We start from the raw sequence: 20,069 nt of genomic DNA, 5'->3' as shown, positions 1-20,069 counted from the left end.
AAAAGTACATTAACCCATTGTCGACCAATTTACGGTGTACTTTAGAATCAACCAAAATCATAGAAAAGAAAAAAAGGAAGAAGACAAAATAATAACAAAAGGAACAGTATGTGGGAAGAGTGGTGGGAACAGTATATTTATTATGGTATATTTTGCAATTTTTTACGTTTTCCGGTATATTTCTGAGGGTATACCTCATCGATAAGTGCGAAATAATGAGCCGTAATTTTGAATGGGCTACAAAAAATCGTAAGGCAAAAACAGCCAGAAATATAACTTGAGGAAAAAAAAACAGATTTCGTTTTCAAGGTATATTTTGCAAATGGTGTATATCAGCGTATATGCTTTGCATTTTCTGGGACATTTTGCCTGTTGTCACCACCTTCTTTTTCCTTCCATTACGTAGCAAATGTGTACCAAATGTGTAGTAGCCGTGTAGAGTTTGTGATTGACTTTAGTTTTTTTGTTTTGACAACACATTCGCTTTTGCTCTAGAAAGAATTTGAAAAATGTCGAGCAAGGCACAAATTACTCTTCCCGAAGAGGAATTGGATTGGATTCAGCTGCGCCAGGATCTGGGACCCGTGATTGAGGTGGAAACCACCAAGGAAAAGCTGCAGCGCAAAATTAAGGAGAACCCGCTGGTTCCGATTGGTAAGCTGGCGGCGTAATTTCGCCGCGATTTCTGTTATATAAACACAACAATATATTAACTAATGTGTTTTCATCTCCCCTCCCTGCCACTTCCCGTCACTTCCCGCCACATAGGATGCCTGGCCACTACCGCGGCCCTGACAATGGGCTTGTACAACTTCCGTACTGGCAATCGAAAGATGTCCCAATTGATGATGCGCACCCGTATCGCTGCCCAGGGATTCACAGTTGCCGCCTTGATTATCGGCGTTGTGATGACTTATGGCGAAAAGAAAACCCCCTAATTGCTACAAAAGATACCATTAATACCATGTAGCTTTAAACTAAAACCTGAAATTTAAACTTAAAATGGCAGATATATATATATAAATAGATATATAATGTATAAAATTGATCATAATATAATTGTAAAGATGTGTGGGTAAATTATGGCCAAGAGCTAGTTGTAATATCTTTTTGTAAAGTATATTTATATCGCGGTTCCTTGGCTGAATTGACAATGAATGCAGTTTTATGAAATCTTCGGAATGGTTTATTCTGACCGCAGCACATACATTTTTCCTTTCGAATGCACAAAAATGTCTTGTCTAAAATTCTCGTCACACCCCAATAACTTGCACCGCTTGCAGGCTGCTTGCAATAACACTCGTACCTTTATTAGCTTCTTTTATTGGGAATTAAAGACTCTAAAATGCCAATTGGCAAAAACATCAACTTTGGTTTGATTTATTTTCAAGTATATATGTATGAGAACTTAGAGTAGAAGAACTGACTGCCTAAAGAATATTTGTGATGTATAGGAGTTGTACAAATATCAAAGAATTTATGTAGTCGTCTATATGTGTATGTACTATTGTCGGGTATTTCGAGTCGAGCATCGCGTGGGAGCGATGGGGGCACCTCTGGCTTTGACATAATTTAAAGGCATCAAACTCTATATAAATAATAACTTTTTATAATTTTTATTTGCAAATGTCGAAACTTAAGGCTTAATTCCTTTTGCGGAAGGGGGAGACACATACATATATACCTTTCTTTATACCCCTTCCCTCTGTTGCGTTTCTGTCAAATAACAAACATTCGAAGCGTAATTCCTATACGGTATAAAAGAGATGTTTACAATTGTGTATGCCTCCTCCAGCTGGGGTGTGGCCTAAAGAGTGGGTGGCCAAGGGTTAGAGCCCAGACGCTGAACGGGAGATGTGCGCGCGCACTTACGGTCTGGTCCGTTCTGTGCTGGGGAGGAGGACACGCATTTCAGGATAGGATAGTGTCTGGGCATTCAGTACAGAGTAGGATTTCATTGACACAGGACACAAAAGGTGTGGAAAACAGTTTGAATATTTCTTGTTTTGTTTGTTTGTTTGTCTTTTCTGTCCAAGTGCGCCCCTACCCATGTGATCTATTAATCTATCTGATATTGTACATTATTTAAAGCACATACATATATTTCTCTCGGAATAATTTTGGTTGTAGCAGCTCCTGTAGACAGCGGAATTTCGTTGTGAAAATTATTATATATTTAAGATTCAAGATTGTGTGTTGGATGCACGCTTATCAGACAATGAAGATCTACTATAATCCCTGGCCCAAATGGGGGGTCGGGTCTCAAGTGCGTCAAAATATTTACGGAGATTGGACGCTAGAAAAACCTACCCCCAAAAAAGGGCAATGTTTTGGACGCATACACACATATGTATATATTAATACCTATTAGAGGATGTAGGTATTTCGCTATTGATTTATAGCATGTCCTGCTGTGTGGGGGTCTGTCTGTTATCCTTGTTAGGATACATTTAAGCGAGTATATGCAGTATTGATAAGGTGTTTTGCGTGTGTTTTGCAGCTCCTTCAAAATGAATATAGTATTGGGAAATTGTGTGGGAAGCTGCGACCAATTGGCCGGACCACCACCTGACTTTATACTATCGATGCCGCCGCCGCCATTGCCATCGTTCCTCATCAGCAAACCGACAACCATCGAGACTCTGATGCCGCCGTCCAACGAGTCGCAGCCGTGCTTTGCCGCATTCATGTGCGGCGGCCAGGGGGGCCAGGGCCAGCACAATGACAGCAATGGCAATGCTCTGATGGAGCTGGTGCGTAGCAGTGATACCAGGAGTCTGGAGAATGTTTGGTTCTTTGTCTCCTCCTGCGTGGGCATATTCGTGCTGGGCTGCTTCCTGGCCATCATTGTGATCAGATGCAGGGAGTAAGTTTGCTGTTCACAAGCAGAGCGAGAGCATCTACAAGGGAGTATCTAAATCTGAGTCAAATCTGTTCCATATTTGCAGGACCTTCCTCTCCTACCACGACGCAAACATCAAGCAGACGGCCATCAATGCCTTGGGCGAGGCAACCAAATCGAATGCCTTCTCCTCGGGCGGCATACTGTATCCTTGTGCGACGGCCAACAGTAGGGACCTGCTGCAGAGTCAGCTGGTGAATGATAGCCGCCTGCTGTGGGCCACTCTAACACCGCACGGCACTAGGCACTTTATCATTGAAAACTCCCAGGATGGGGGGCACTACGAGTCGGTGGATTATCGCGGCAAGGCCCACAGTCAGGTGTTTCGCGGCTATGCCAAGCATTCGCAATCGTTTGTCAAGGTAAATATCAGTCACAACTGATGGCCACAGATCTGCATTCATAGAGTTTTCTTTCTCTCTGTCAGTCGTTTGATAATAATGGTTTCGTTGATTACGACTATGAGGATCCCACACCTTTGATGGATTCCTATCACGATGACATGGACTCGGGCTATCAGGAGCCCCATGAGGTGACCGGCTCGCTGAATCAGTCGTCCCCCATGCATGGCCATGCAACAGCTAATGACACACCGACAAATGTGAACACCCTATCGATTAGCCGCAAGACCACTCTGTCGCGTCGCATCAGCGATGCCTCCTCGCACAACGGGACAACGATGTAATGTCTGCTGGGTGCCGCACGAGTTTCGTTATGTAAATTACACCGAAAAAGAGTGAGGAGGGTGCAGGTCCATCCACAACTAACTACTACAGATCGTCACAGTATTTTCGATACAGATTCCAGACACAGAGATACTGATGATATTTTAGTCTACTCTTAAGTAGGGGGAATACAGACACAAAAGATACCGAAAACAGATCGGAGGAATAGAAAGCAATACTAATGTTGATTAAGTATAGATTCGCGCTAATCGTGCATCGAACCAAAACAAAACAAAAAACAAACAAACTAATATACGCATTGATCGCTCTCTCAATTGCTTTTTAAACTCGTACGTGCATCAGAAAAACCCACACACACACACACAAACTATACAACTAAATACTACAAATACTAGAACTACTAAACTACTACCACTACTAAGCATACTAAAAACTAAAAACTAATCAATTAGTTTCGGGCAACAACTATTGTATCTCATTACATGCATACCTATTGAACCGATTTCTCAAACGCTGGATTGAATAATTATACAATTTTAAACATACACACAGCAAAAAGCTCATTTCATTTGTGGCCAACAAACAAAGAACAAAAAGGCAAGCGGTTTTGTGGTTTACTCAGTGATTCAAAAACTTAATCAAAATATTCAAAGTGCCAAAAGTTGTGACATTTTGGAATTTCCCGGCTTCCGAAATAATATATATTGGGTTATAAAAATCCAAAAGGATTATCATGTGTGTGTCCCGCTATCGCAAATCGCAAAAAGTTCCGAATTCCAAAAGTGCTCAGCTCGATTCCGCCAAAAGTTCGAAATTTCTACAAATTTTCTGGGTCAATATTATTTTCTAAATTTATAGAAATCAATTGACATAATAATTTCATTAACTTTGACCTATTAAAATCAACAAATGTGAATTAGTTTTTGGGTATTTTTAATACCATTTCTTACTTTATTTTTATCTCTTATAAGAAAGATGATTCTTGACAAAAGTTCTTTAGAAAGTCTCTCTTAAAAATTCAACGATCTAAACAAACAAAAAATTCCAGATAAATTACCCAATTTCAACTAACGGTATATTCTTTTAGACTTTTGGACTAAATATTCAATTAAAACAAAAAAATACAAGCCATTTTGGAGTAAATTCCAGACCATTTTTACGAGACATCAATGCCCGAAATTCGAAAATGTCAAGAATTTGGATTAAAATCGTCACAAACATTCATGATAAATAATATGAAAAGAAAACAGGAGGATATAAAAATTCAAAATTAATAATTATATATAAATATCGCAAAGAATATTTACAAGGCAAAGAAGAACACCGAAACTTGCGTCACTTTTCCGTTTCTGTCTGCTGCGACTATAGATATGTTTTTTAGCAGCAAAATAATGAAACTTATTGTAAGTTTGTAAGAGTGCAGTCAGCAGCTTAATATACTCTTGATCCAGTCATGCAGATGCACCTCTATAACATTCACCTGGCTGTAGTTCTTTAAATGGAACTGATTGAATGCCGTCGTCAGATGAATGACGGCCGAGACAAAGTCACTGAGGCGTAGGGTGCCATCCTTGCGGATATAACGCTGTATGAGGCAGTTCATGATGTCGGTGCTCAGCTGAAAGCCAATGTCACAGAGGGCATCGCGCAAACGTTCCGCCCGCAAAATGCCGGCCTTCTCCTTGGTGTACATCTTGAAGACGCCCTGCCATGACTTGAGATTCACCATAAACGTCTTGAACTGCTGAAAGGTGATGCGCCCATTGCCGCTCTTGTCCTGCAAGGCAATAACCTGGCGACAAATGTCTATGTTGGCGCACCCCTTGATGTAGTCATTGGGAAGGCAGGCCTCCAACAGTTCGTGCAGCTCGAAACAGTTGATCGTCTTGTTCTCATCCGCCAGCTGCATGTACACCGGTTCGTACTGGCACACGCTCTTGATCTTCTGTATGCTGTCCTCGCTCTTGAGGGCCGGAAACGGGTCCAGCAGTATCATCGTCTGGGTCTCCAAGCAGGACAGTCGCAGCGCAGAGGTCCCCAATATGCGGATGGTGAAGTGGGCCTCCTCCGCCGGCTCGTATGTGGTTGGTATGAGCACATAGTGGCCCGCCTCGAGCTGTGTGTGATAGCTGACATGCCGCGTGTTGCCATAGTCCGAATTGAGGAAGCTCACGTGATTCTTGAAGAAGTCTTTTTGCAGGCACTCGTTCAGGTTGTACTCGCGATTCCATGTGTACATTGTGAAGCCAATGACCTTTGGCTCAACGGCCGTGTGCTGATTGAGGGCTATGACAACGTCCTGTTTCTCCTGCACGGAAACAAGTAGCTGCGGATTGATGTGAAAGGACTCATGATTGCGACAACCGCCGGCTGTTACGCCACGCTTCCACTGGCCCTGGTACATCTTCATTTTCCAATGCAGCGGTCGATTCTTGAGCATCTCCTCATCGTTGGCCGTCTCACTGTCCAGATAGACTATCTCTAGGGCGGTGAAAATTTGTACAAAATCATAGAACGACATCCAGAACTCGCCCAAATTCAATTGATTGAGCAGCCGTGCCCGTTCCCCCGATGAGACGCGCTCCCAGGTCTTTGACAGCGGCGACCAGTCGCCCAGAAAATTGGTCTTATCCCCAAATGGCTTGCACGAAAACGTATCCTTTACGCAAATCAGCTGCACAGAGTCCCCCATCAGGGTCTCCACCTTGTCCAGGCTGGAAAGTCTGCAAAAAAGAAGCCGTAGATATGTAAGTCCAGTCCTGCATGGATGGATATGATATATAAGACCGTAGCCTACCTGTAGTTCACATTCACCAAAATGCCATTTGGCAAACGTTCGGCAATGTTTTTCTTCTGCACCGAGGAGGCTTTGACCGCCAGGCAGGTGACAATGCATGTGGAGGACAGCTGATCCTTGAGCGTTTGCGGCCTAATGGTGTCGGCCACAATGGGCATACACTTGACGACGCCGCCAAGCAGATCCGTGAGTCCATCCGAACGGGTGCCATACTTGAGGGCCTCATACGAGCCATGCAGCTTGGCTATGGCCTTCTCGAGGAGTGCGGCCCAGAAGCAGTTGGAGGACTGGGGCTGCATAAAGGCCAGCCGGCCGTTGATTGTGGGCAGACGATCGTCGACCAGGACCTCGACCCATTCGCCACACCACCACAGGCGAAAGCGATAGATGCCCTGCGATTTGGTGAGGCTCTGATCGGCTGGCACCACGCGATAGAAGAGATTCCGCAACGAGTAGAGGACCCCGAGGCAGGAGACCAGCCACCGATCGCCCATCTTGCCAGGCACCACATCGAACTCGGCGTTTTCATTGAGAAACGAGGCCTGGGCATTGTTCAGCTCGGCAATACGCTTCCACTGGAACGTGAATGGGGGCGTTTGATAGTAGAAGACGGACGACTGAACTGCGGGGAAATCGCCGTCTTCCCACAGTACGTTCTTCGATCGACAATCACTTATAATGCGCTCATACTTTGATGCCATTTTATATATGTCTTGTCTGCGCTTTTGTATCTTGTATATATCTTGTCCATGGGTGGCTGCTGCTGTTCACATTATATTCCACCGATCCGTAGGCCTAAGGCAGCTAAATCTCTCGCTAAATCTCCGCCACTTGTTGTAATCGAAGTGAAAGTTAAAGAGCTGCATTAAAATTATACACAGACAGTGCCAACTAGCCTAAGCCTAGCTTCGTATCGCATCGGATCTGGTTCGCTCGTGCGAACCGTTTTAATTGGGCGCATGCCACCCCACTCCCCCCTTCCGCATCCCACACACCAACACACCAACACAACCATTCCATTGGCTGAATCTCGGTCTGGGCTTAACTGGTTCAAGATCGGTTGAGAACGGAACTTGAACTGGAACCAGCGCGTTCCCAACAGAATTCGGACTATCGTAATTTAAAATTAAATTTAAATTTAAGTAAAAGCACTTTAAACTGTACGATCATCAACGTAAAGTGACTATTCAATAAATAGATGGATAGATAGATCTTTCTAGAATGTTATATGAAAACACATTACGTTTTGGGCGAACGATATTTAGAAAGAAAATAAATTAAACTGTTATATGCTTGTCTTTAATCTTCTTAACTTTCACTTGGTAGAAACGGCTTTACTCATTATTTAACTTGGTAGAAACGGCTTTACTCATTATTTAACTGTATGGAAAAGTTGAATATGTCTCATCTAATACTTTTTCCTACAAGTCATCGATGTTTTGATGATTCACCTAATTTATTACTTTTTCGTGGAAGAACGATACTTTATGTATGAATTTTCCCATTTATTATTATTATTATTCATCTATTATTATCTATTATTATCCGGAATGGAAAAGGAAGCTGCCAAAAAGCCATAATGATTTCAAGGTTTCGATAGCCGTTTCGATTATAAGAACGAGGACAAACATAAAATCTGACTCTACAATTTCGTGCAATATGCAATACATACAAAAGTATTTAAAAATATAGACAATTATGACAATTGGAGCGCATTAAGTCTCGATTTCGTTTCTTAATAAGTTCTCGCAGAGTAAGGCCCTGGTTTCAGTTGTCATCGATAGTTTCTGCCAGCCCTAGTCGTCGTCGCTATAATGTGCATTTGTTTTTGTCCACAAAAATTGTCTCTTCTGTTCGTACCGTTAAGACTTTAATCGCATTTTGATAATGCGATCACGGTGAACGCCACGTAAAATGCAGCCCAAAAGTTAACAACGTTTATGTTCGTTCTGTATTTTTGTTCAACAAATAAACCACCACTCAAGAGTCAAGTCAGCAAAAAGTGACCCAGACACACCAGCTGATCCAAAGGCACCACAGCAGCAGACAGACAGACCATCACACCTGCTACGAATAAAGGGGATTTATTTACAAAACTGGCATTTCTGGTGGATCTGAACATTGCCTGGATATTAGAATAACATCAATTTGATTGATAATGGCCCTGTCCAGGAATTTGATATCAAAGATCTGTAAGTAAAACCGTATATTCGAAAGTACCGTTTTAATTCTATATGCATGTATGTATAATGTTGTGTGTGTGTGTTGTGTCTGTGTATATAGAGGTGCGATACAAATACAGATGTCGAGTACACAGTTGTACAAACAATCGAATTGCATTCTAAAAAGATGGATTTCCGATCCAATAATCCCTTTTCTCGTTGGCAGATAACATAAAGGCACACGATGGTAAAGTCACCAGCCTCGATCTTGGGGAAACGGGCCGTGTGCTGGTCACCGGTGGCGAGGATCGCAATGTCAATCTGTGGGCCATTGGCCAGAACGAGTGCTTTATGGTGAGACAATTATCCCGACATTTACTCAGGCCATAGCTTAAGCTCTGCTCTTTTCCATTTCAGTCCCTAACTGGTCATAATCGTTCCATTGATTGCGTACGGTTTGCATACAAAGACAATTTTGTTTACTCTGCCGATGATATTGGCATCATACGGAGATGGGATCTCAATGCCCAGAAGATATATTCAACGCTCAATGGGCATATGAAGAGTGTGCGCACCCTGGACTTTAATCCCTCGGGGGAGTACGTGGTATCCGGCAGCAATGATACCACCGTTAGGTGAGTTATCCGCCATGCCCAAAACTCTTTAAATTAGTCAGCTCTTAGAGCCCACAAATCTGTTTGCTCGTTGAAAGATACTCGCACCTCTGTTCGTGACTTAGAGTGAGAGGGGTATAGTTTCGGCACGTCTCGCCTCCCTCTGCTATGCGTCACATAAATGCCTAGATAAATGATTTAGTTTTTGTGGATTTATCTTCCAATTTGGAGCCTCTGCCTTTGTCTTTTATTTATGTACGCTTGGATGAATCCAAAACAAATGTGATTCATGAAATTAGTCGATTGGGGGCATATCCCCTACAATCTGTGAGGCCCTGTCTGCTGGCTTTTTCTCCGAGCCCTGATACTTTCCAAGACGTTGATTATTAGTTTTTCGCCAGGTCCTTGACCCCTTAGGCTGTTGGTCTGCTTGCCCAGATCCTGTGCAGCAGTTGGACGAGCCTCCTTGGGCTGAGTTTGGTGCTGCAGCTCCTGCCTGAGTTCTTGCAGGGTTTGATCTCTCTTTCTTCGGGGACGGGACACCTCCTCGCTATCGATGACAACAGGTCCGTCCACCATTCTTGATCCCTTTTCTTAAATCTATTTCCCCCCTATTAAGGAATATATCAAATGCCTGATTTATTCTGTTGAGGTGTAACTAGTTCCAGCATCTCTCGATGCCTATTTGGACTCAGCTTCAAGTAAAACGAGATCATGTTGGAAAACAGTCGTTAGTTTATTGGGTCCGTAAAAGGGTTTCGTTTCTATTTCTACCACCGAAGGAAGGGGGTTGCATACTGGTGCATATGTACAGATATATAAAGATTATATGTATATGTAAAAAAAGGCAAACAAGGGAATGAGGGGAATTCATTCAAAAAGACAAGCAGCAGCGGCTTACAACTTGGCCTTGGTGCTCTTCAGATCGACGTAGGCCCCCGAAATAACCTCCTTGCCGGTCTCTACCACCAGGGTGCGGAAATGTACTCGTGTGCCCTCCAGCCACATGTCCACCTTCAGCGTCTGGCCGGGCAGAACGGGGCCTGAGAAGCGCACTTTGATGGCCTTGAAGAGCGTCGGATTGTTGTCGGCATACTGGCTGAGAACGGCCCGGACCGAGTAGCCCAGGGTGCACAGGCCGTGCAGAATGGGTGTCTTGAAGCCGGCCAAGAGTGCCATCTGTGGATCAATGTGCAGGGGATTGCGATCGCCGGAGAGTCTGTAGAGTACGGCCTGATCCGCGCTGGTCGAGTACTGAATGGAGGAGTCCGGCTGACGGTTGGGATTCGGCAGCAGTGGCACTACACCGGCAATTGGATTCTTTTTGCCACCGAATTTCCCTGCACCCACCACAAACACACAGCTCTGGTTCTTGACCACCAAACGACCGCTCTCGTCGAACGAATCGCAATTGGTCACAACAACGGCGCCGGATCCCTTGTCCATCACATCGAACACCTTGCCGGTCGTTGTCAGGGTACCGCCGGTGGGAAGATCGTCGGCGATCTCCAAATACTGTTCGCCGTGCAGAATGTTGGTGAAGTCGGCCTGATTGTTGGGCAGGGCACTGCCGACCAGCTTGTCCGTAGACATGGCCAGCAGTAGGCCGGGCAGGACAAAGAACGAGGGTATGGCCGAGAAATCAGCATCGTTCTCGTACAGGAAGCGCAGATCCTGGCTGTTCTTGATCGATGCACCAATGCCCAAGGCGTAGGTGATGAGCTCCTTGTTGTCGAATGTGAATGTGTCCTCGACGGCATCGCCGCCGCCGGCCTTAAGCTTCTCGATCACCTCCAGCAGATAGCCAGTGGCCTCGGCCATCGAATTGAGGTGCTTGGCCTGCGACATGTCCGTCACCTTGGACCAGGCATTCTTCACATACTCAAGGGTGACGGTATCATCCAGAGAGGGTCGCAGCACAGATCCCTTGCCACGGACCGTCTGCACTTTGGCGGCCCATCCAGCGGCACTTTCGATGTAGCTGCCTAAACGGAAAAGATTTCGATTAGCAAGAGCGCCCCCTTTATCAGAGATTATTCTTTATCTTGCGGAAGAATGAACTTTGTTCTGCCCAAATGAACCTCTGAATTGCCCAATCGAACCTCCTCGAACACTCACCATTGTCCTCGCAGGATTCGTGGCACAGGTAGGCCACAACAGGTGCAATCAGATGCGGCTTCAGCTCATTAAAAAGAACTTCGGGAATAATTCCCTCGGTCATGCGGCTGGCCGCCGTTGGGATAATCACGTTGCAGAAGATATTATTGCGAGCGCCCTCGATGGCAACGGTGTTGGCCAGGCCAACGAGTCCCATTTTGGCAGCCGCATAGTTGCCCTGTCCAAAGTTACCAAAGATGCCCGAATTCGACGAGGTCATGACGATACGGCCAAAGTTTTGGCTCTTCATGTGCCCAAAGGCGGCCTGAGTGCACTTAAAACTTCCCTTCAGATGGACATCGTTGACGAGATTCCAGTCCTGTTCGGTTGTTTTGAGGAGGCTGCGATCGCGCAGAATGCCGGCATTGTTGATGAGTATATCCACACGGCCATAGGCTTTGATGGCCGTCTCAATGACCTTTGCCCCATCGATGACAGAATTGTAATCGGCCACCGCCTCGCCGCCACTCTTGCGAATCTCCTCAACTACCACATCGGCGGCCCGCTGCGAGGCACCCTCGCCGGAATGAGTGCCGCCCAGGTCATTGACCACCACCTTGGCGCCACGGGAGGCCAGCAGGAGAGCATACTCTCGGCCCAAGCCGGCACCGGCACCAGTTACCACCGCCACACGGCCATCGAAACGCAGTTTGCCAGCAGAAGACATGTTTTCTGGTTAATTTTTCCCTGTTTGGAAATCCGGTTACGCCTGCTCCAACGATCAACTGTCGAATGAAAAAATGAAAGGTATTCCGCGTTGAATTATTAGTTATGTGGGGGGAATGTCGTGTGGGTTCCAAAGTGTGTCCTGATAGTGATATCTCCAGATGTATATACATATATATATATATATACATATATGTTTGTGCATACAGAATGAAAATGTGAAAGTTTTATTGACTCCTACCAACGAATCGAAAGACAATTCGGTTTGATCCAAGTCCAACAACGGTTCAGAGTTCAATAAAACGAACACAGAAGGCACAACAAATTGACAAACAAAATGTTTTAATAATGTTTTTCTAGCACACACACATGCACACACTACAGCCAAGCAAGCAATGCAAATGCTATGTACATATATAGATGTGGGGATTAGGGCAATCGCCGCTCCCCATTTACACACGACTTACAATTTTTGTAGACTAAACGCACGTTAACGTTGCTGCTCGGATGCGATTCCTTAACTTAACACAAAAGATTAGCAACTCTATATCGCAGGTACAAAGTGCAACAAAGCGATAAGCAACTTAAAAATGGGTTTAATGGGAGCAAAAGAATTCGGTGCTGCCAGATCGATGGAGAAAACATATGACATCTGGAATATCGATTAATACATATATCGATGGCTGTAAATGCACTGCGATGTTTCTTATTGCATTTCGTGTTCGTTAAAAACATTTTAAAACCTAAAAAAAGGCGAAAATTCATAAACTTGTGATAAATAAAAATATAATACATTGATATATTTGGTGATTGTAGGTTAATTTTCTTTCTGTTTTTGTATTATCTTTTGAAAATGGCATCATCCTAGATTATTGATATCTGGCGCCACCTTAACAGAAACTCTATCGATATATCTATCGATTTTGAAACACCGCGAAAATAAATATTCAAAACTAGCAAAGATACAAGTTCTAATGCAATGATAAAATGATGAGATGTTTATATAAATAATTGCCAATAAATATGAAAATATCGCAAAAGATTCCAATAATAATATGATTTTTTTCTACATTCATTTCAGACTTTGGGACGTGCAGAATGAGAACAATTGCATTCGAGTGTGCCGGGGCCATATGTCGCATGTGAACTCTGTTAAATTCTCCCCGGACGGACTATGGATTGCTTCCGCTGGCCTGGAGGGATCCATTCTCATCTGGGACATAAGGAAGAGCAAACAGATCATGGAGTTTATAGCAGAGCCACCAGTCACGGCCATCACATGCATACAGTTCCATCCGTTTGAGTTCCTGCTAGCCGCTGGACGCATCGATGGCACCGTGTCCATCTATGATCTGGAGCATCAGCAGCTTGTCTCGCAGACCACACATTTCTATGGCCAGGCCATCAGATGCATAACGTTCAGTGACAATGGTGAATGCCTCTTTGTGGGCAGTGTTTCGGGCATCTCTGTCATTGGCTGGGAGCCCGACCGTGAGCTGGACCACATAAAGGGCTCCTGGTCCTCGCTGGGTGACATGAAAGTGGTCAACAATAAGCTGGTAAGTGGCTGTGCCCCTGCAGCCTATAAAATCCCACTGATCTCTCATTTGGTTGCAGATCTGCGGCTGTCATGAAATCGATGCTGTGTCCATTAATACCATAAGTCTGGACCGTGTGATACCGTTCTATCAGCCGCCGAATACCCTGCCCAACTTCAAGCACAATTCAACGAACCGAAAGAGCTTCACGCGCGGCAACCAAAAGTTTCGTCTGTCTTTGGGTGGTTCCAAGCCCGCCCAGGTCAAGGAGGAGCAAGAGCATGAGAATAAAAGTCAGAATTTCGATGATCTATCATCGCCAAATCTGAGTCTGGAGGTTGTGAACGAGGCCGTATTGGAATCGACAGAGACATCGCCCATTTCGTCGCTGCAGCATCTGCCACAGCCCGGTCTAGTGGCACCTGGCGAGCACGTGCATCCGTATAGCCTCTACAGCTATAGTAGCTACAGCGGCATGGATGTGGGCGGTTCCAGTTCCACCCGCCTCTTGCAGATGAATGGCCACAGCTCGCTGCACACAGCGGAGAACTATAACAATATTTATTCGCTGGACAAGGAGGAGGAGCCCGAGGCTGAGGCCGAGGCCGAGGTGGATGTGCAGCATTTGGAGTACAATCTGAACGAGAGCAATGCACCGATACTCTCCAATTATGATAACTACGAGATGGCCGAGGACTTTCCAGTCAATCAGAACTTGAACTATTTGGTCAATAGCTATAAGGCAGTGCCGCCCGCCTCCTCCACGATCAATGCCTCGTCCAAGTCGATCAAGAAAACGACAACCAATCTGCACAAGCGAAGCACGGGCATCAGCAACACCAAACAGTCATCGACGGCCATTTTCGGCAGCAATAAGCTGAGCCAAGTGTCGTCGGTTAGCTCGATGGAGCTGCACAAGCTGGACGACAATATGATACTCAAGAAATCGTCCTCCTCGAATGTGGTCAACAAGAACAAACGGTCGATGGTGGCGACCACGCAGAGCCAGTTCTACAAGGAGAATAGCCAGCAGAAGAATATCAATGTGGAGATAATCACAAAGCCGCCAATGAGGTCACGCACCACCCTAGACATGCGTATATCGCATCAAAACAAAACTCAGGAAAAGCATACACACGTGAGTGATCTCTCCAAAAAAGGTTTTCAGCATGCCACATTGATTGATTCCCTCTTGCAGCAGCCACTTAACAATCATCGCATCATAGCAGATGATCACAATGATTTTGATTTCCTCTCAAGATCACACGAGGCTGTGCTACAGGAATTGAGCAATCGCCAGACCAGCCTGGATTTGCTACGACACTCCACAAGGTGAGATTTTTGGCCTGCAAAGTAGAGCCCACAGTGTGACGATACCTGCTTGGTTCAGTCCGTATTGGGCGACCGTTTTGAAGTCATGAGAAAGCTAATATGCAGATTCGATTAGCTGTTCATGCAGGGCTCTAATGCAAAGTATTTCAACTCTGATTTCAGGTCGCATGATGTTTTGGGCGCCTTGAAGCAAGCTAGGAATACCGGAAGATCGATCTTTATAGATCTGCTGGGAGCCATCCTAGAGAAACCGTGAGCCTGAATAAGAGATTTGTGTAAATGTTCTTTAACATCTTTTGATTTGTTGTAGGTCCTCGTGGAACTTGGATTTCTGCATATTCGTTTTGCCAGAGATATTTGAACTTTTGCAAAGTCAACACAAGTTGTAAGTGCCACGACATAGAATACCCGATTTCGGGACCGAAACTAATTGCAAATTGTTCTTTACTAGCCACTTTACCAGAGCCTGTGATACATTGCGTATCATTTTGTCAAACTTCTTGCCAACCATACAGGAGAACCTCGACCCGTGGGCGGCCAATGGCTTGGGCGTGGATGTGACGCGGGAGGATCGCCAGAGGAAGTGCGCCGAATGCCAGCGATGGCTGTTGCAGATCAAGAACCTGCCCGAAAGCATTCACTTTGGGGGCACGCTGTCACAATTGCAGAATATAATTGTTTTTTAAAACATTGCATGCATATCTGTAGACTGTAAATTGTCCACGGGGTTCAGATTAGATCCAGACTCTTGAACGATTATCACCCACTGTGCAGGAACAGACAGCGTCCTTTTATTTTTTTTTCGGGGGAGTGGCCTCATTTGTCGCTCTAAGCTGCCAAAAAAAAAAAACTATAAACAAAAAACATTTAAAACACACAATCGATTCAGGAGAAGCAGCCGCTTCCGAACCCTGTTTGTCCAGCATTAACAAAAACCCTTAGTCATTAAATGATTTACACTATTAATTCGTTATTGAAACTAATTTATATAATTATTATTTACACATACCACCTAAGCCTTATAAATTTCAAAAGTGTGCAACAAAAGTGTCTGAAAATCTGTGTACTTATTTGTCTAAAATGAAATCTACTATACAGCATATAGTGAAAAGTTCCAATGTGATTCCTTTGCTAACATTCTTCAATCGTGAGCTCTCAAAGGGAGGCTTTCCATACAATTGGCTAGGTTGTATCAAGCACTATGCCATTACCAAGATATGGTGGGGTTTTTCGTGATGCCTCGTCGACAATGCCTTGGGAAGCTGAGTGGGTCCCTAGAATCCAACAACAACAAGCGCAAAAGTCGGTCCCAAGAAAGTAAAATCTCAGGAACTTGATGCTTTACTTTATAGATTTTACAGTCTTCAGTTGGATGTATAGTATAATATTTAAAACCATGAAAACATTCAATAGCAGACAATTTTAAAAGAGAGTGCTGCAAATGCCAGCATTCGACTAATTTATGCAGAATCAAAGCTAGCCCCCGGTGGTACATGGAACTGCTTTTGCACTGTTGAAAACTTTCCCAATAAAGGCAGAATAATGCATTGGTGGTGGGGATGGTTGGAAATCGGTGACAACGGACAGCATCATCGAAGCGTGTCGTGGACAAGTTCGCGCTAAATCGTGGCTGGGGCTGCAGGTGATTTAGATGCGTCGTTAAAATGTCAACCAAATGCAGATGATTACGGGTGGCAGGGCACGCCCAGATGGACCCCATATGGAGAAGATACCACTCGGTAGTTTCAGTTGTAGTTTGCCGATCGGCATGGAGCTCTGAAAGCGGAGGGAGTGCATTCGCATTCTTGCGGTTGAGTGACTCGAATGGAATGGCCAACAAAGAGCGGGCCAGAGGTAGAGGCTAGAGGCCGGACAAAGCGGGCTTTGAAGTTCAGTTTACCATGTCGCCGCATCATTGTATGGCTCTAATGCCCTACCTATCGATAGCGTTTTGGAGCGATTAAAGCCCCGGACAGTTGGGAGTAGTTCATCTTGGTCAGCCGACGGCAACGGTTGAGTTTTTGCGCCGTCCACAAAATGGCACTGGATAAGTTCATTCTGCTATGCTGCTGCATCCATTTGGCTGTGTGCACGGACAGCTTCGAGATCCCTAACAGGAACACGGACCTGGATCTGGACCTCGACCTGGAGGCCGAGGATAGCATGGTGGACACCGCGCGATCCTTGGAACCGGGACAGCCCAAGCAGCTAAATATACTGCAGCATTCGGCGGGATACACAGACTATGAATACTATCAAAGGCCCAGGCCAGGGGTCGTCAATGATCAGTACGGGAACGGGAACGGGAATGGGAACGACAACGATCTCAGCGCATCCTCGGCCATGAAGAGATTGCATGAAGAGACCAATCGGAGACCAGTCAGTGGCGCCGTGCCCCACAAGCCACTGCCTTGGTACGGCGAGTATTCCGGTAAGCCCAGCGCCGCCAGCGTGCCCATGTACCCCTCCAGATCCTACGATCCTTACATTCGGCGCTACGACAGGTGAGTGGCTGAAAGCAGAGTTCGAGTTACTCCCGAGACGACGGCTCTCATATTCGGCAGGTTCGATGAGCAGTACCATCGCGCCTATCCGCAGTACTTCGAGGACATGTACATGCATCGGCAGCGCTTCGATCCGTACGACAGCTACAGTCCCCGGGTGCCACACTACCCCGAGCCGTATGTAATGTACCCCGACCGCTATCTGGACACACCCAGGGCCAGGGACTACATCAAGTCGCGGCGCGGCTACATCGATGATCCCGTCCCGCTGCCCGACTCCTACAATTCAAAGTACGGCCCTTCCCCGAAGCTATCCGACCTGACGCTGCCCATGCGTAACCAGCGGGTGGTGTACTACGCCCATCTACCAGAAATCGTACGGACCCCGTACGACAGTACGCGACCGGAAGAGCGCAACTCGGCGGCCATGACCATGTCGGCTGCCGCACCGTACAAGCTGAATAAAAAGAAAATCAAAAGCAATCTGCGACCTCTAGGCAATAATTCTACCGGCTATAAAATGACATTATAGAAGCGAAATCCGAACTTAAAATGTTTGTTCTTCTGTCTACTTCAAAAAGCACTTGAATCGGCGGCAATAGAGACTAAGACATCATACTCCCCCCATCTAATGCTATCTCTTTGCAAACATATTATTCCTGCATGACCATTCCACATACATTTATTTAACATTAGGACATTTTTTTTTTTGGTTTTTTGAAAATATAATTAATGAATGAAGCTTGCTTAAGTTCTTTTTTCTGTATTGGTACGGCATATGGCGTTTTTTTAATTCAGTAAAAATATTATATACATATAGAAAAAATATCATTAACATCTTTTTTTTTGGGAATTTGGTAACCTGAAGAGCACTCATAATTATCAAGTTTAACAAATTATTCAGTTGTTCTTCATTAGTACGGATAGCCTGGTATATTTTCCATATGTACACGTCATACAAATAATTATATGTGCATCATACTTGATTAAAACTAGAAAAGTACTAAAACTGACATCGAAATGTTGAGTACATACGCAGTTTTTTTTTTGTTGTGCAATGTTACGCGTAAAAAATTCATTCAAATGTATAATAAAATGGACTTGAAAGTAGTCTTCATATTAAATATTTATACTCGGATTTGCATATTTTTTTTTCCTATTTTTACGCAATAACTTTAAAAGCTTTAAAAAAATATGTGATGAACACATGTACAATTCCTTGTTTGCCGTAGGATAAATGTTTTTTTGGAACCCACCATGAATCTATCATTTATGCGCTTGCAATGTTCAATAAATAAATGGCATACATTTTTTAGAACCAGACAATCCCGTAAAAGGCATTGCAAATATATCTGAATTTTGTTCTGTAGATTCAGGAAGGACTCTTATTGAAATGTATCTATCCATCAGAGCAGAGGCATATGTATTTATATTTTTTTGTTGTTTTGTGAACTTAAAGTTACAATCTAAAGCTACAGGCTTTTGGCCTGTATTGGAAGATAACTTTCACTTTATATTGTGATTATACTGATTTATTCTATCAGACTACCATCTAACTGAATCATGCATCGGTGGTAGCTGGTTCTCAACGTCCTACAAAAATGTGTTCCAATCCCAGCTAAAATACATATAAGAGCTTATTGTTGATGGGTATATATAATATAAAAAATAGGTAACTTTCAAGATTTACCTAAACATCAGTAAAATTTCAAGCAGCAACAATTGGCTTGAGAAATGGGCAATTCTCAAGCTGCCAGACATTTAAATACATAATCATTCTAATTAATATTCATCTGATAAATATCGGAGGAGATGCTGCTCCTATAAGTTATGACATCCTGAATCGGTGTTGGAACCAGCCCCCAGGCCCATCCGTCCTCTGCTGGGCTTCGTTGCACTTCATCTGTAAATGTGTTTAATGTTAATAGAGAGTCAAACAACAAATGATCAATGACCCAAGGGCAGGGCATTGCAGGAGGGGGTCAAGCCTTGAATTGCTATTCATTTGCAGTAAACATTTAAATGTAATTTGTGTGCCACTCACCTATTGCACTCCATCCTGCGTCCGAAGGATGTGGATGTGGATGTGGTGGAGACATCTTCAAGTTATAGCAAAAGTCCGCAGCAGCTGGAACGTTTCATCGGGTCTTTCTCCCCAGAGTCTCGTTAATTACACAATTCCATTACTTTGACTTTCGCCACGACTTTGGTCTTTGGACTTGGGGGATATTAAAGTTTTGCGATTTCTGCAATTTAACTTTCTCGCTGGTCTATGCAAGAAACAACAAGAAGCATTCGTAATTATACGTACGTACAAATACTCACATGTGTATGTACATATATTCCGGTTTGCTCCAAGAGGCCATTCATCCTGAAGCTTTATGTATGTTTGGGTTTTGTTCTGGCATTCATTCGTTTTGACACACAACACAAGAGGAGCAGCAGCAGAAGAGCTATTATGGTGCCCCAACACCACCAACGACAACAAATACTTCAGTAATGCATGGACACGTACGGCTAATTAATGTGCTTTTGTTTGGGGTTACATTTGTCAGAGCAGCGCGCGAGCGATGTAATGTCCAAATGTCCGAGGAGCATGTGACACTTTAGCCACCGTTTTGCCATATCTTTACAGTTAAAAAATACATTTTCGAAAAAGCCATCAACAGCAATCGCGAAGTCAGCCATTTTTTAGGAATGGTCGATCACTG

At 44.4% G+C, this 20,069-nt stretch overlaps 6 protein-coding genes and 1 long non-coding RNA gene across 8 annotated transcripts; 4 read left to right on the top strand and 3 right to left on the bottom strand.

Moving 5' to 3' along the window:
* The first annotated feature begins 480 nt into the window (after positions 1 to 480).
* Positions 481 to 1,048, top strand: LOC6599361 (HIG1 domain family member 2A, mitochondrial). The gene is made up of 2 exons (XM_002024448.2): positions 481 to 654; positions 769 to 1,048. Exons 1-2 carry the CDS (start codon positions 510 to 512, stop codon positions 936 to 938), a joined length of 315 nt encoding a protein of 104 aa, XP_002024484.1. The 5' UTR covers positions 481 to 509; the 3' UTR covers positions 939 to 1,048.
* Positions 1,049 to 1,145: 97 nt separating this feature from the next.
* LOC6599362 lies at positions 1,146 to 3,991 on the top strand. Its single transcript, XM_002024449.2, has 4 exons — positions 1,146 to 1,976; positions 2,501 to 2,866; positions 2,949 to 3,264; positions 3,330 to 3,991. The coding sequence occupies exons 2-4, from the start codon at positions 2,511 to 2,513 to the stop codon at positions 3,585 to 3,587; spliced, it is 930 nt and encodes a 309-aa protein (XP_002024485.1). The 5' UTR covers positions 1,146 to 1,976; positions 2,501 to 2,510; the 3' UTR covers positions 3,588 to 3,991.
* A 582-nt stretch (positions 3,992 to 4,573) lies between these two features.
* LOC6599363 (calpain-C) lies at positions 4,574 to 7,551 on the bottom strand. The gene is made up of 2 exons (XM_002024450.2): positions 6,386 to 7,551; positions 4,574 to 6,311 (listed from the first exon to the last, which is right to left on the bottom strand). The coding sequence occupies exons 1-2, from the start codon at positions 7,084 to 7,086 to the stop codon at positions 5,012 to 5,014; spliced, it is 2,001 nt and encodes a 666-aa protein (XP_002024486.1). The 5' UTR covers positions 7,087 to 7,551; the 3' UTR covers positions 4,574 to 5,011.
* Positions 7,552 to 8,222: 671 nt separating this feature from the next.
* LOC6599364 (katanin p80 WD40 repeat-containing subunit B1) lies at positions 8,223 to 15,929 on the top strand. Of its 2 annotated transcripts, none has more exons than XM_026991270.1 (9): positions 8,223 to 8,577; positions 8,774 to 8,901; positions 8,965 to 9,182; positions 13,066 to 13,543; positions 13,602 to 14,660; positions 14,724 to 14,854; positions 15,017 to 15,106; positions 15,165 to 15,239; positions 15,306 to 15,929. In XM_026991270.1, the coding sequence occupies exons 1-9, from the start codon at positions 8,544 to 8,546 to the stop codon at positions 15,538 to 15,540; spliced, it is 2,448 nt and encodes an 815-aa protein (XP_026847071.1). In that variant the 5' UTR covers positions 8,223 to 8,543; the 3' UTR covers positions 15,541 to 15,929. The 2 variants fall into 2 exon arrangements, with proteins under 2 accessions (XP_026847071.1, XP_002024487.1); XM_002024451.2 differs by having other exon boundaries at positions 14,721 to 14,854; positions 15,306 to 15,928.
* Positions 9,879 to 12,529, bottom strand: LOC6599365 (peroxisomal multifunctional enzyme type 2). Its single transcript, XM_002024452.2, has 3 exons — positions 12,452 to 12,529; positions 11,280 to 12,043; positions 9,879 to 11,146 (listed from the first exon to the last, which is right to left on the bottom strand). Exons 2-3 carry the CDS (start codon positions 11,983 to 11,985, stop codon positions 10,059 to 10,061), a joined length of 1,794 nt encoding a protein of 597 aa, XP_002024488.1. The 5' UTR covers positions 11,986 to 12,043; positions 12,452 to 12,529; the 3' UTR covers positions 9,879 to 10,058.
* Positions 15,930 to 16,891: 962 nt separating the features above from the next.
* LOC6599366 lies at positions 16,892 to 17,890 on the top strand. The gene is made up of 2 exons (XM_002024453.1): positions 16,892 to 17,358; positions 17,419 to 17,890. The coding sequence occupies exons 1-2, from the start codon at positions 16,892 to 16,894 to the stop codon at positions 17,888 to 17,890; spliced, it is 939 nt and encodes a 312-aa protein (XP_002024489.1).
* A 606-nt stretch (positions 17,891 to 18,496) lies between these two features.
* On the bottom strand, positions 18,497 to 19,982 carry LOC113566306. The gene is made up of 4 exons (XR_003409053.1): positions 19,684 to 19,982; positions 19,403 to 19,628; positions 19,049 to 19,261; positions 18,497 to 18,976 (listed from the first exon to the last, which is right to left on the bottom strand). It is a non-coding gene; the product is annotated as an uncharacterized LOC113566306 (long non-coding RNA).
* Positions 19,983 to 20,069: the final 87 nt, after the last annotated feature.

This window comes from Drosophila persimilis, unplaced genomic scaffold (assembly GCF_003286085.1).
Source record: "Drosophila persimilis strain 14011-0111.01,24,50 unplaced genomic scaffold, DperRS2 tig00000663-arrow-arrow-pilon, whole genome shotgun sequence".
Classification (NCBI taxonomy): Eukaryota; Metazoa; Arthropoda; class Insecta; order Diptera; family Drosophilidae; genus Drosophila; species Drosophila persimilis.
This window is presented reverse-complemented; position numbering and strand designations above follow the sequence as displayed.

What these genes read in the sequence shown, in the direction of transcription:
- LOC6599361 (XM_002024448.2), top strand. Translation starts at nt 510, where the DNA reads ATGTCGAGCAAGGCACAAATTACTCTTCCCGAAGAGGAATTGGATTGG. An exon ending in GAACCCGCTGGTTCCGATTG is followed by an intron (nt 655 to 768) that starts GTAAGCTGGCGG and finishes CCCGCCACATAG; the next exon opens with GATGCCTGGCCACTACCGCG.
- LOC6599364 (XM_002024451.2), top strand. Translation starts at nt 8,544, where the DNA reads ATGGCCCTGTCCAGGAATTTGATATCAAAGATCT. An exon ending in GAATTTGATATCAAAGATCT is followed by an intron (nt 8,578 to 8,773) that starts GTAAGTAAAACC and finishes TCTCGTTGGCAG; the next exon opens with ATAACATAAAGGCACACGAT. An exon ending in TTGCTACGACACTCCACAAG is followed by an intron (nt 14,855 to 15,016) that starts GTGAGATTTTTG and finishes CTCTGATTTCAG; the next exon opens with GTCGCATGATGTTTTGGGCG.
- LOC6599363 (XM_002024450.2), bottom strand. Translation starts at nt 7,086, where the DNA reads ATGGCATCAAAGTATGAGCGCATTATAAGTGATTGTCGATCGAAGAAC. An exon ending in TTGGTGAATGTGAACTACAG is followed by an intron (nt 6,312 to 6,385) that starts GTAGGCTACGGT and finishes TCTTTTTTGCAG; the next exon opens with ACTTTCCAGCCTGGACAAGG.
- LOC6599362 (XM_002024449.2), top strand. Translation starts at nt 2,511, where the DNA reads ATGAATATAGTATTGGGAAATTGTGTGGGAAGCTGCGACCAATTGGCC. An exon ending in ATTGTGATCAGATGCAGGGA is followed by an intron (nt 2,867 to 2,948) that starts GTAAGTTTGCTG and finishes CCATATTTGCAG; the next exon opens with GACCTTCCTCTCCTACCACG. An exon ending in ATTCGCAATCGTTTGTCAAG is followed by an intron (nt 3,265 to 3,329) that starts GTAAATATCAGT and finishes TCTCTCTGTCAG; the next exon opens with TCGTTTGATAATAATGGTTT.
- LOC6599365 (XM_002024452.2), bottom strand. Translation starts at nt 11,985, where the DNA reads ATGTCTTCTGCTGGCAAACTGCGTTTCGATGGCCGTGTGGCGGTGGTA. An exon ending in CGAATCCTGCGAGGACAATG is followed by an intron (nt 11,147 to 11,279) that starts GTGAGTGTTCGA and finishes TTTTCCGTTTAG; the next exon opens with GCAGCTACATCGAAAGTGCC.
- LOC6599366 (XM_002024453.1), top strand. Translation starts at nt 16,892, where the DNA reads ATGGCACTGGATAAGTTCATTCTGCTATGCTGCTGCATCCATTTGGCT. An exon ending in TACATTCGGCGCTACGACAG is followed by an intron (nt 17,359 to 17,418) that starts GTGAGTGGCTGA and finishes CATATTCGGCAG; the next exon opens with GTTCGATGAGCAGTACCATC.